A 14,535-nucleotide genomic window follows, 5' to 3' on the forward strand; every position below is an offset into this window, starting at 1 on the left:
TTTCCGGCACGAGTGAAAACATTGGGCATGGTTTTACACCTGCTGCCCCTGTTCACCTAGCAGTAAGTAGGTACCTGGGTGTTAGCCGACTGGTGTGGGGTCGTATTTGATTTTCTTGGGTTATCCTGGGTGCCCTTTCGGGTTTAAAAATTCGAACGAATCTTAGTCCCAAAAATAATGCAAATTAATTAGTCATCTCGGAGTGTCATTTCGTTCTATGACAGTTGGTGAACTATTCTAGTTTATCGTGGACGTTGAGGTGTGTTTTTGTTTGTGTATGGTACTGTGCATGCCTCGCTTATATTGATCATGTCAGTTGTTGCTTGGGACTGTTCTGTTGCAGCTGTCGGTTGTTACTGTCCGGTGATGTTAGAGACATTGGTGACCAAGCAGTTTGCAGTTGAAGGTCATTTTGACAAAAGTAGTTCAGGTTAACGGACACATTTGCAACGTTTGTATATTTTATTTAGCTACAGTAACAGCCTGGTTGATCAGGCCCTGATCCCCTGGGAGGCCTGGTCGTGGACCGGGCCGCGGGGGCGTTGATCCCCGGAATGCCTTCCAGGTAGACATTTCTTTCTCCGAAAGTTTCATAAAAGCTTAAAGGTTCTCGGCGAGTGAAACTTGGTTTATAGTATCCAAAATTTGCAAATTTACCTAAATGGTGGGTATACACAAGTCAGTAGTTACGAGGACAAAGTAATCTTGTCTGTGGCATCCGGTCTGGGCAAGTTTTTAGGAGCAAGTCATCAGCAGTCCTGAGGGAAATCTCGGGGGTAGTTTAGGGATTTGCTCAAGGAAAGAACACTTTTCTTAAGAATTAAATGCTGCAAATAGGAACAGATCAGGTCTGGGAGGAATAAACCTGTCACAACACTTAACCTTAATAACCCTTCATCCACCAGACGAAATGTCTGACCCCTACAGGTTTAGCGCTCCATCATGAATGCGGTAATTCACAGTTGAGCAGTGGGAGCCAGACCAGTATTTCAATTTAGTTATGAATCGGTTGACAGATGTAAGTTCATTATATTGAAGGTTCCAGACAAACTCTAAGTAGTGCATTTAGTATTTATTGTTTATGGAAGAGCTAAGCCTGTAAACCATACAGAATCTGGCAGATAGGAGGCAGTAAAGATTGGAGGAAGACATTTTCCTTCAAGACGCCAGCTTGAAGAGCAGCACTGGGAAATGTCACTCGTGAAAAGTTGAAATAGAAATTATGGTAATGCTTTTTTGTGCTAGCAGTCTGCTGACCACAAATATAGCTGATTACCGGTTTTGAGTTAAAAAAACAAGCAGCCAGTAATTAAATGGAGAATTTGCAAATACAATATTGGATTGGATGAGGAGTGACGAGTTTAGAGGAAAGAGAAGCAGCAGGAGTGGAGGTTGATGGTTGTCATAGAGCAGTACAGCTTGATGCAAGGCTCCTGCATGTCAGCAAAATTGTCAGCAACTGTATTAGCCTAGACATGCCAGCAAGATTGTCATCTGCTACGTTAGCTGAAAATGAGTTTCCTCAGCTGGTTGAATTTATCTGGGAATTCCTTGGTGACCTGATCAAGAACATCATCCAGGAGTTTCCTTTGAGCTTCACTACAGAGACCACAGTTGGTCCTCAGCAGTTCTGGTAACTCGGCTGTGGGGCACAAAAAGGCATAATTTACCAACCACAAAATATTAGTTATTTATTTGTGTAATTCATAAATTTAAAATTACTAGACAAAAGATGCTTATGTATTCTAAATATTAACTCATCCGGGTACGTTGGGGGGGGAATAAAAGGTATTTCTACCGGAGACATTTGGTGTCTAAAGACTAAATTGTAATATATTTATGATAGCGCTAACCCTCTAAGGGTTTATCGCTTGGAGTTTGGGAAGCAGTCAAATTTGATCAGAGGAAGGGGATGTTAGCTCCGAATTTTGACAAGAGCTCTCAAGATTTAAGAGCTAAGTGACCATCAGTGGAAGACATCGTGTAAAACATGGCACCACTCCACAACACAAGTCTGAGGGTTGAATATGAGCATCAGTCACAAAATGATTATTACGAGAAAGATTCCCCACTTCCTGACTGTCACCCTAATATGGTGGTGAAATTATAGTAGTTTGTCTAGGGAGAGGGCCTCTAATCTGGGAGGAGTGCTACTCTTACCCTAAGATATCCCTCTTCCCACGGTGCTACACTCCTCAAAGCTCCTCATAAATAGATAAATTTCCTCTTTTTTAAATTTGCAAACAATACTGTAGATGACATGGAACGAATTATGGATATGGATTGTGGAATGTGAAATAATGGTATTTTAAATGGTTTTACTTTCTAATCATATATTTATATAATATGAAAGTGAATTAGTGACGATAGAAAATTGGTAATGTAAATCTGTTAGAAAATGAACATGAGTAAAGCGCTGAATAACCACTATCCTAGTGTTTTGTAAAACGAGAATGACCTGTAGGAACTTGACGTTGTTCATTAACAGACCACCATGGTGGTTCTTGGTCCGAACTTGGAGTGCACTTTGTCCTGTTTTAAGTTAGAATGGAGAACCGTTTTAAGACACAACTGTCTGGCGTTTGAAGAGCAGCATAGTATGTAGAAGCAAACAGATGAAGGCGAATAGTACATTGTGATTGTTTTGGAGGAAGTGGGAGATGGAGCTAGAAGTCACAGATTCTAACCTCATTTTAAGTTCAAAAATCATATAGAAAAATATTTTCTAGAGTGCGTTTGATATGTGAATGTGCTACAGTGTGAAAGTAACTAACCTAGAGTGTTCGTCACTAGTTCGGTGCATTGTGGGTCGTCCTTTTGCTTGTAACAGACTATCATAGCATCAAGACCCTCCTGGGCAGACAGCTGGGCGATTTGTTCCGGTGTAAGTGTAGCCAGGAAGGCTGTCTGTGCCTCCTGAGCCTCGGCAGCCACCACCAGCACAGCCAAAGCCGCCACTAAACACACAACATTTCTCCTGTATAACAAAATAGAACATTTCAGATATTCAAAACTACATATGAAAAAATGCGGTAGTATACAAGAGACATAATGGTTCAGAACTGCTTTAAAAAGTGAGTGGACTCGACGGTCCTGGCTTACTTTCCCCAAGCAAGATGGAAAAAACATAAATCTCCTTATACCTGCTGCCCCTTTTTTACATAGCAGTAAATAGGTATGCGAGAGTATCAGGAGACACTGTTGTGGGTTGTACCTTCGGGAGTTTTTAAACTTTAGATAGGGCAGAGCTCTGAAAGAAGTGAAGGTATGACTTGTAACGTGTAAATTCACTAGCTGTAAACATGAGCCCTAGCTACCTAATTTGTTAAATTTTTATTGAGTAACGCAGGGCTACATGTATGACCCTTTCGGGTTTAGCGCTGAACTTTATTATAATATTATAACCCTTGTAGGTGTAACGCTTCTTTATTATAGAATATTGGAGTGGAGCAGGGTAGTATGAAGGGATTCTGGGAAACCGGCAGGCCGGACTTGAGTCCTGGAGACGGGAAGTAGTGTCTATGCTCTGGAGGGGTGTTAATGTTGCAGTTTTATAACTGTAGTGTAAGTATGCCTCTGGCAAGATAGTGATGGAGCTAATGATGAAAGTTTGTTTTTAGGGCCACCCTACCTTGGTGGGAAACGGGCAATGTGTTTATAATAATAATCATAATCTACCGTAAAAGGTTCTGCAAAACTGATAATCTGTAATAAAGAAAAGTAAAATTGTTTAAACCATCTGAAAATTTATTAGGAACTGTAATTGAAATTCTTGAAATGTGAAAATGATTACAAAGTTAATTTTAAGTAGATGCAAGCGACTCCCGCCTTCTGAGTACACACAACCACAGTGGGTGCAAGTGGTACAGTGTGTATAATCCAGCCTTAATGTAGAAAAGCGTGTACACAAAGTTCTCTTCTGTGTAGTACACAAGTTGATTGCATAAGAGTATTTGCAGCTTCACTAGCTGGAATTACTTGTGGCATATATACTTGACATTTAAAAAAAAAATTTATGCAAGACATTTAACATTTGCCGAGAATCACTAGGCTACCATCACTTAGCTTTTCTCTTGTGAATATAGTACACACAATACCATTAATAAAATTAGGTCCATCAAGGACAGTGCCTCGTTATCAGTGAATGGGTCTTAATCCAAGGTATGCAAATACTCTTCTCCCTTTCTAGGATCAAACCAGGTTACTGACCATTTCCCAAGCGTTCACTGTTTCCGTATGTATGTTAATAATCCTATGGAATCGACATAACCTTGGTACATACAAGATAACTGTAGCCTTGGATGCTACCGCACACTAGGTGTTAAGGGTAGCAGGACAAACCAGTACAGCGATGCTTGTGTTTGTAAGGACACTTGTTACACTATTTATATACAAAAGTAAAAGTGTAAACAGAAGGCTTAAGCTTATTAATACCATGGGGGAGCGCCTTAATGTTGGTAAGCTCTTGATCCAAGTTAAGAAATCCTTCCCATGGATCGAACCTGATTACCTCCTTATTCCCTCAGTCGTTATATGATCCCTACGGGTTTAATGGTTAATTCAATTTAAAGCCTATCAACTACGAGGGTAATCAAGACTGCATGCAACTCCACCAGCCAAGAAAACTTTAATAATAAAAGTATTCCAATACTCTTAGTGAAAGGGAAACCTCTGTCTATATTAAATTACTTGAGTATCTTTATATATGGATAAACCTATAAACTTTTATCAGTTTTTCTAGAAGTTTTAAAACTGTGTTAGTGTGAACATATACTTGTAGTTTTTATGGTGCTTGGTTCGTCGTGGGAGATGAAGTTATCAAACAGGACGGTTACCTTCCTAACAATACACAAATTGTCAGATTAGTGTCCCGTCTGAAAGGGTCCTGGACGTGATGAGCCACATGTGCAAACATCTTAAAATGTCTTGGCTGTTTGAAACTTTAAGAGTTTTGCACTTTAATTTTATTAACATTTTTCGAGATTTACTTTGAATTTTGATATCAGTCTTCTTCAAGCACTGAGTTTAGCTTATACACCACAATCCATCATTGAGAAGACAATGGTAAATTTAAAAATACGTCAGAGAAATACTCACATTTTGCTGTTGATCTTGAAGCTGGAGTGATTCACGACGGGGATAGGTTCCATTTATATACCCGAGATATCCTTCTGAGTTGCCAGCCATCCTTGAGTAACTGCAACTTCACGGACACCTTTTTTTTTTTTTTCTCTCCCCCTCACGACAGAGTTGGACACAACCTGGAATAGTATTGTCATACATCTCCAGTATCTTGTTCGCCTTAGTGTTTCGTATCATTCTTTGTTGAGTTCTGCCTGTCTTCAGTTACCCTTTCCTCTATCTCTCGTAGACCCTCTCGGATATGGTGTTAATTTGATTAATAATATCTTGCCTCTTCGGCATCCTTGTCTAAGTGGTGGTGATGGAGTTTGGGTCAGGAGGATCTGGCTAAGAACCAAATACCCTCTTGTTTTTTTGGCACAAGTAATATTTTTTTCCTCTGTTCTTGAGACTGCTGGGCAGATTCCGGTTTTTCCAGCAGCTCTTGAGCAACACCCCTCAAGGGAAGTTGACTGATGCCAGTGAGATGGTGTCTTGATACAATGAATCGGACCTGTCTTTTCCCTTTTTGCATATATGATTGCCTCATATTCCTCCAGGTGCACTATAACTCCTGTGGGTTTAGCTCTTCCCCATTAAAATGTATTTTGTATGCAACAGTTCGTCCGAGATGAGGCTTAGTTCTGTTTCCGGGGTTTAGCGAGGCAGTGTTGCACAACAAACTTTGTCGTGGTCTTGGGAGGTGCGGCCATGATGGCTTCTAGGTCTTCCGATATATTTCATAAACCTTGGTTATAGATACCGACAAATTGGTTAAAAAAGACACGTGAGCAAACACCAGGACATATTTATTAGAAAAGTTTCGGTCCTGGGACCTCGATCACACTAACATAGTTAAAATGAGTGTATGTGAAATAAATAACTAATATATATATATAAATTAGTTGTGTGTGTACTCACCTATTTGTGGTTGCAGGGGTCGAGTCTTAGCTCCTGGCCCCCGCCTCTTCACCGGTTGCTACTGGGCCCTCTCTCTCCCTGCTCCATGAGCTTTATCAAACCTCGTCTTAAAACTATGTATAGTTCCTGCCTCCACTACGTCATTTTCTAGGCTATTCCACTGTCTGACAACTCTGACTGAAGAAATATTTCCTAATATCTGACTCGTTTGTGTCTTCAACTTCCAATTGTGACCTCTTGTTTCTGTGACCCCTCCCTGGAACATCCTGTCTTTGTCCACCTTGTCTATTCCGCGCAGTACTTTGTCGTTATGTCTCCCCCTGACCCTCCTGTCCTCCAGTGTCGCCAGGCCGATTTCCCTTAACCTTTCTTCATAGGACAATCCCCTTAGCTCTGGAACTAACCTTGTGTGTGTGTGTGTGTGTGTGTGTGTGTGTACTCACCTAATTGTACTCACCTAATTGTGGTTGCAGGGGTCGAGACTCGGCTCCTGGCCCCGCCTCTTCACTGATCCCTACTGGATCCTCTCTCTCTGCTTCCTGAGCTTTGTCATACCTCTTCTTAAAACTATGTATGGTTCCTGCCTCCACTACACTTGCTAGGCTATTCCACTTGCTGACAACTCTGACTGAAGAAATATTTCCTAACGTCCCTGTGACTCGTCTGAGTCTTCAGCTTCCAGTTGTGACCCCTTGTCCCTGTGTCCCCTCTCTGGAACATCCTATCTCTGTCCACCTTGTCTATTCCCCGCAGTATCTTGTATGTCGTTATCATGTCTCCCCTGACCCTTCTGTCCTCCAGTGTCGTCAGTCCGATTTCCCTTAACGTTTCCTCGTACGACATTCCCTTGAGCTCTGGGACTAGCCTTGTTGCAAACCTTTGTACTTTCTCTAACTTCATGACGTGCTTGACCAGGTGTGGGTTCCAGACTGGTGCTGCATACTCCAGTATGGGCCTAACGTACACAGTGTACAGTGTCTTGAACGATTCCTTATTAAGGTATCGGAACGCTATTCTCAGGTTTGCCAGGCGCCCATATGCTGCAGCGGTTATTTGGTTGATGTGTGCCTCCGGTGATGTGCTCGGTGTTATGGTCACCCCAAGGTCTTTCTCCCTGAGTGAGGTCTGTAGTCTTTGTCCACCTAGCCTATACTCTGTCTGCGGTCTTCTTTGCCCCACCCCAATCTTCATGACTTTGCATTTGGCTGGATTGAATTCGAGAAGCCAGTTGCTGGACCACATGTCCAGCCTGTCCAGGTCTCTTTGCAGTCCTGCCTCATCCTCGTCCGATTTAATTCTTCACATCAACTTCGTCATCTGCGAACAGGGACACTTCAGAGTCTATTCCTTCCATCATGTCGTTCACAGATATCAAAAATAGCACTGGTCCTAGAACTGACCCCTGTGGGACCCCGCTCGTAACAGGCGCCCACTGTGATACCTCTTCACGTACCATGACTCGTTGCTGCCTCCCTGTCAGGTATTCCCTTATCCATTGCAGTGCCCTCCCTTTTACGTGCGCCTGATCCTCCAGCTTCTGCACTAATCTCTTGTGGGGAACTGTGTCAAAGGCCTTCCTGCAGTCTAGGAAAACGCAATCTACCCACCCCTCTCTCTCGTGTCTTACTTCTGTTACCTTGTCATAAAACTCCAGGAGGTTTGTGATACAAGATTTGCCTTCCATGAACCCATGCTGGTTTTCATTTATAATCTTGTTCCTTTCCAGGTGTTCGACCACTCTCCTCCTGATAATCTTCTCCATGACTTTGCACACAATACATGTCAGAGACACAGGTCTGTAGTTTAGTGCCTCGTTTCTGTTTCCTTTCTTAAATATGGGGACTACATTAGCTGTCTTCCATTTATCAGGTAGTTGCCCAGTTTCAAGGGATGTGTTGAAGATTGTGGTTAGAGGCACGCATAGCATCTCTGCTCCTTCTCTAAGGACCCATGGGGAGATGTCCGGTCCCATTGCCTTTGAGGTGTCAAGGTCACTTAAGAGCTTCTTCACCTCCTCCTCAGTTGTTCGCATGTCATCCAACACTTGTTGGTATATTCCCTCTTGATGTTCCCTTCTGTGCTGTCTTCCCACAGCCCTTCCTGTCTCTACTGTAAAAACTTCCTTAAATCTCCTGTTCAGCTCCTCACATACCTCCTGATCATTTCTTGTGAGTTCTCCACCTTCTGTCCTTAATCTGATCACCTGGTCTTTGACTGTTGTCTTCCTCCTGATGTGGCTATACAACAGTTTCGGGTCAGTCTTGATTCTCGATGCTATGTCATTTTCATACTGTCGCTGGGCCTCCCTCCTTACCTGTGCGTACTCATTCCTGGCTCTGCGAGTGATCTCCCTATTTTCGTGTGTTCTCTGCCTTCTGTACTTTTTCCATTCTCTATTGCACTTTGTTTTTGCCTCCTTACACCGTCGGGTAAACCAGGGGCTCGTTCTGGTCTTCCCGTTGTTACTGTTGCCCTTGGGAATAAACCTTTCCACTGCCTCCTTGCATTTTGTTGTTACATATTCCATCATTTCATTTACTGGCTTTCCTGCCAGTTCTCTGTCCCACTGGACCTCCCGCAGGAAGTTCTTCAACCCTATGTAGTCCCCTCTTTTATAGTCAGGCTTTTCCCATTCAACTCCTGTTATTCTCTCCACTTGCAGCTCTACTATGTATTCAAAGCACAGAACCACGTGTGTGTGTGTGTGTGTGTGTGTGTGTGTGTGTGTGTGTGTGTGTGTGTGTGTGTGTGTGTGTGTGTGTGTGTGTGTGCGTGTGCGCGTGTGCAAAAATCCACTGTGGAAGAATAGTGAAATTCCAAGCGCTTTCGTGACTTCTCACATTATCAAGGAATTATAAAAGTAATATAACAAAGGAAGGCATATAAAGGGTCTAGATATTAAAAGTCTTAACTTGGTTGATATGCCTTCTCTTCTTAAAACTTTAAATATCAAAGTTGTATTTAAAAATCTTGATACAGTAAAAACAAATTTTTGACGAAGAATTCCCCCCAAAATGCTGACGGATGTGTGTATAAGATTCCTTGTAAAATTTGCGATAGTGTATTACGGTCAAACTGGTAAAAGTCTCGAACTAAGATTAAAACAACAAATATAGCATTAGAACTGGACAAGATTCCAATGCTCTATTTATGTGAGAGATTTTAACCATCCAATTGATCTTCAAAAAGTTGAGAAAGTAGTATCAAGCAAGTCCATGGTCGACAGGAATATAATTGAATCTTGTTTCATTATAGCAGTTTTGACAATATGAATATTTCCTTTGGTGTATATGAATCGTATCCATTTATAATTAATAAAATTTGGGAAGAATTTAATAATACATTGGACAAATAATAAATCTTAATTCTTGGGTAGAATATTTTGTTAATGGGATGTCGTGAAGGACCTGTCTAGTTGGGCCAGTGGGCCTGCTGCAGTGTTCCTCCTTTCTTATGAGTCTGGTGTCGTCGCGCGTCAGATGTTGCTTTGTTGCGGGATGTGATGGTGAGGTGTGGTCTAGACCCTTTATATGCCTTCCTTTTATATATTACTTTTATAGTTCCTTGATAATGCGAGAAGTCACGAAATCGCTTAGAATTTCACTATTCTTTCAGTGGTTGTTTTGCATATTCTGAAATCGCCTGTTTACTGTGATCTTGGGGCATGCATATATATATATATATATATATATATATATATATATATATATATATATATATATATATATATATAAATATATATATATATATATATATATATTGTCGTGCCGAATATGTAAAACTGGCCAATTAGTAAGAACTCATTTAAAATTAAGTCCTTTCTAAAATTTTCTCTTATACGTTTAAAGATATATTTTTTTCATTAATGATAATGTAAAAATTTATAATTTTGCACCAAAAGAATCTTAGAAAACTTACCTAACCTTATTATAACAAGAACAATTTATTTTAGCCTAACTAAATACATTTTAGATTTATTTACAATAATTTAATACCAAAGAAACAGTGAAATATATTTTTCTCGTTAGGTTCAGAATGATTTTGGCGAAATTATTGCATATCCAAATTTTCACTTGTCGTATATGGCAAGATGAACGTTGCTATTTAAGCCAAGATCGCAAGTTCTGCCTATTCGGCACGACATATAATATATATATATATATAATATATATATATATATATATATATATATATATATATATATATATATATATATATATATATATATATATATATATATATATATATATATATATATATATATATATATATATATATATATATATATATATATATATATATATATATATATATATATATATATATATATATATATATATATATATATATATATATATATATATATATATATAATATATATATATATATATATATATATATATATATATATATATATATATATATATATATATATATATATAATATATATATATAATATATATATATATATATAATGCGCTAAGTGACATATGGTGGCTTAAGAATGCCAATATGGCATTCTTTTAATAAATATATCTTAGTGTTTGCTCATGTGTCTTCCCGATATATGGATGACCTGGTTGTATGTTAGCTAGAGCCCCATTCCAGAAGTGGCCTGTCCCTCTCAACAGTGACGGTAGCTAATAGCACACAATGGGTTTGTAGATGAATGGTTCAGAGAACCGACATGTTGATAAATTAGACACATGTGCAACTCTTGGGTATCTTTATTGAGGAAACGTTTCGCCACACAGTGGCTTCATCAGTCCATACATAGGAGAAACTTGAACAGGAGGAGAATGAGGTAATCAGTCCCTCAACCTTGAGTCGATGTGTTCAGTCCATCAATCTTGAGTAGAATACGGCAGATGAGCGGAGAAGCAGCTTATAAACCGTATGGCAGGAGAGGTGTAGCAGTCATAGGTAGTGTCACATTTGTTCAATATGGAAGTAGGTTGTGCCCAAGAATTAGGCAAGCGAAGAATTCCTAAGTATTAAGATCCCAAGAAGTTCTTCAAGTTTCTCCTATGTATGGACTGATGAAGCCACTGTGTGGCGAAACGTTTCCTCAATAAAGATACCCAAGAGTTGCACATGTGTCTAATTTATCAACACACAATGGGTTGTCACAGGTTTTACACTCTAAAGTTTTAATGGGGAGGGTGGGGGCTAAGGTGATATATATGACTGGCTCATTGTCCAGTGAATTGAATCTCTCCTAAACTTTGGTCAGACCTAATTGCCTCTCATTCCCTCAGGTGCTGTATAATCTCATTACGGATTTAGCGCTCCCCCTATGAATGTAATTCCCGTAAAAATGGTCGTCCATTGTACATATGGTCCAAGGCGAGACGGCCTGCTCTTTACGGTGCTTCATGACCCTTGTCGGTATTTTATACCATTTTCAACGACCCTTGTAGGTTTAGCCCCTATTTTTGAGTGTTGTAACAATATGGTGGCTCTTGGTGTGGTCCTCTCAAATGAGCATCATGTAACATTTCTCATATAGTCCTTGACCGGCTCCTGTCAAGGGCCTTCCATCTGATGAATCTTAACACTGCACTGGACACAATAGTTTGAACCCCGCACAGGTATTACTCTTTACTCGTCGAGTAAAGAGAGAAAAGTTATGTGGAATTGATTGGTCTGTCTTGGGTTTGGTGCAATGTTAACAACCAAACTTATTATGTTTTCTCTGACGAGGAAAGAAAAGAACATGTTGCTCAACTGAGACTGGTTTTTTTTTCTTTACTAGTCCGGATATGAGCAGTCAATCTGTATTGTGGACTGTGTGACCCTACTCAGGAAGTTGAATCAACAATTATCATAATGGTAATACTACCAGTTTGATCAAACATGTGCAACATTTTGGTATTTTAATGGAGAGAGACTTCACCCGTTGGTACCTTTTTCAACCCAGTAGAGAATAAACTGAAAACTGGAAGAAATGGAGATACTAATTATGAAGTGTTCAGTCCCTTAGCCTTGAATGGTACAGAATAAAGGCCTAAACACCTTATTACCTCTCCATTGTGTAGGTGCCAGTTTGTCACTGAAAAAATCTAGATGTAAGTTTCCATGCAATAACTTAAAGCATATTCTGATAGGTTTCAAATCTTGAACACTGATGTTAACTAAATTAGAAACTTATTTCGCATTTAGTATTTCTTTGCGTCCATTGAGGACGAGGAAGCTAGGCTTTTGAGATGCAATAAATAACATACTTGGATCATCAAGATAGATGGCGCTGAGGTTATTGGATATACGGTATATTATCTGAAAATGTGAGCCAAATATTTCTACATCCCTCCCCTCAACGGGGATATAGAACCTTGATACTGGTACTTCGACTGCATTCAGCCCTAATTTGATCAAAACTAGAGTACGGTAACCTGGAGTTTACCTGGAGAGTGTTCCGGGGGTCAACGCCCCCGCGGCCCGGTCTGTGACCAGGCCTCCTGGTGGATCAGAGCCTGATCAACCAGGCTGTTGCTGCTGGCTGCACGCAAACCAGCGTACGAGCCACAGCCCGGCTGATCAGGAACTGACTTTAGGTGCTTGTCCAGTGCCAGCTTGAAGACTGCCAGGGGTCTGTTGGTAATCCCCCTTATGTGTGCTGGGAGGCAGTTGAACAGTCTCGGGCCCCTGACACTTATTGTATGGTTTCTTAACGTGCTAGTGACACCCCTGCTTTTCATTGGGGGGATGGTGCATCGTCTGCCAACTCTTTTGCTTTCGTAGTGAGTGATTTTCGTGTGCAAGTTCGGTACTAGTCCCTCTAGGATTTTCCAGGTGTATATAATCATGTATCTCTCCCTCCTGCGTTCCAGGGAATACAGGTTTAGGAACCTCGAGCGCTCCCAGTAATTGAGGTGTTTTATCTCCGTTATGCGCGCCGTGAAACTTCTCTGTACATTTTCTAGGTCGGCAATTTCACCTGCCTTGAAAGGTGCTGTTAGTGTGCAGCAATATTCCAGCCTAGATAGAACAAGTGACCTGAACAGTGTCATCATGGGCTTGGCCTCCCTAGTTTTGAAGGTTCTCATTATCCATCCTGTCATTTTTCTAGCAGATGCGATTGATACAATGTTCCAGAATACTCAGCGGCCTCTACTGCAACTCTTTCTAAACTTAATCCCATCCATCATCAGGGATTACATTTATGCCTAGGTGCTTTTTGCTCCTCGCCAGTTGAGAGCATATATGCAGAGGCGAATGTTCCATCCTTGAACGATCGCCGTGATGCTCATTGCCTCTTATTTTGCTCGCTCTCATGACCTTCACGATCCTTCTGTAACGGACGTTAGTAGATGTTCATTATTTGTTCGCCGCCCCTGTTTACTCCGTCCCATTTCTTCGCTCGCTCTTGTCTTCTCTTCATTTGCCTCCTTTATATATTCATCTAGCTTTTCTCTTCCTTGGGAGGTTCCGACAGTTCGTGTCAGTTCTTCCCCATTGTTGTGCGCGAAAGCCCAAATACCTATACATGTAGTGGCTTCTCGCTCTCCTTTTTTTAGCCATTTTCAGTCTCATTCTCATGCCGTCGCAGTGTACACCAATGATTCTAAATCCTCTGACGGTGTCGGGTTTGCAGAATGTTCCCGTACAGCGTAGTGCCAGAGTATTTATTAGACTTGGCTACCATTTTTACAGCTGAACTTTATGGAGTTCTCATTTCAGTTATCCGTATTGCATCTATGCCTACCTCTACGTTCGTAGTCTGACTCTCTTAGTGTTTTGCAAGCTATTAAAAAAATTGATTCGCCTCATCCCCTAGTACTTCGTATATAACTTTGGTTGCGCCGCATTTTTTTTTTTTTTAGCAAAAACAAAGGCATTGTTTTCTGTTGGGTCCCTAGTAATGTTGATGTTCAGGGCAACGAGCAGTTGGGTCCTTAGTTATGTTGATGTTCAGGGCAACGAGCAGTTGGGTCCCTAGTTATGTTGATGTTCAGGGCAACGAGCAGTTACTCCGCTGCTTTGTGAGCAGTACATGCCCTCCCAGTTTCGTATAGAGATATTCCATTCTCAAGATTATTTTACTGTAATCTCTAACCACCTTCGCAACCGTTGGCAACAACGTTGGGCCGATATGACTCGTGACAAATTACATTCTATCAAAGCAAGTTTAAGTTTTTGGTCTACTAGTTGTCATTGTTGCCGAAGTTGGGAGACTACGCTCTCGTGTTCCCATCGGGCACACCCGTCTTACTCATGGGTATCTCAAGCAGAGGCACCCTGTTCCACTCTGTAAGAACTGTCTGATTCCAATTTCGGTTTGCCATATTCTATTGGACTGTTCTTTCAACGAGCACGCAGAATTTTCCTCCGACGTCGTCACGTCTCTAATGCCCTTACTTTATCTTCCCTCCTTACTGACGGCCCCACCTTTGACACAGACTCCGTTTGACGGATTGACAGCAACCGATTTATTACACAAATTTTGATAATACTTCCTTTAGCACTCCTCAAACCCTTTCTAACTCGACTGTT

General features: G+C 40.8%; 2 protein-coding genes across 2 annotated transcripts in view; one reads left to right on the plus strand and one right to left on the minus strand.

The window, feature by feature from the left end:
• Positions 1-14,535, plus strand: part of LOC128697854 (glucose dehydrogenase [FAD, quinone]-like) — a 172,192-nt gene that overhangs the window by 17,690 nt on the left and 139,967 nt on the right. The window lies entirely within an intron of this gene.
• On the minus strand, positions 1,058-5,246 carry EbpIII (Ejaculatory bulb protein III). The gene is made up of 3 exons (XM_053789804.2): positions 5,098-5,246; positions 2,775-2,977; positions 1,058-1,642 (listed from the first exon to the last, which is right to left on the minus strand). The coding sequence occupies exons 1-3, from the start codon at positions 5,148-5,150 to the stop codon at positions 1,503-1,505; spliced, it is 396 nt and encodes a 131-aa protein (XP_053645779.1). The 5' UTR covers positions 5,151-5,246; the 3' UTR covers positions 1,058-1,502.

The sequence above is a fragment of the Cherax quadricarinatus genome, chromosome 68 (assembly GCF_038502225.1).
Source record: "Cherax quadricarinatus isolate ZL_2023a chromosome 68, ASM3850222v1, whole genome shotgun sequence".
Lineage (NCBI taxonomy): Eukaryota > Metazoa > Arthropoda > Malacostraca > Decapoda > Parastacidae > Cherax > Cherax quadricarinatus.

What these genes read in the sequence shown, in the direction of transcription:
- EbpIII (XM_053789804.2), bottom strand. Translation starts at nt 5,150, where the DNA reads ATGGAACCTATCCCCGTCGTGAATCACTCCAGCTTCAAGATCAACAGC. An exon ending in TTCAAGATCAACAGCAAAAT is followed by an intron (nt 2,978 to 5,097) that starts GTGAGTATTTCT and finishes TTTGTTATACAG; the next exon opens with GAGAAATGTTGTGTGTTTAG. An exon ending in ACTAGTGACGAACACTCTAG is followed by an intron (nt 1,643 to 2,774) that starts GTTAGTTACTTT and finishes TGTGCCCCACAG; the next exon opens with CCGAGTTACCAGAACTGCTG.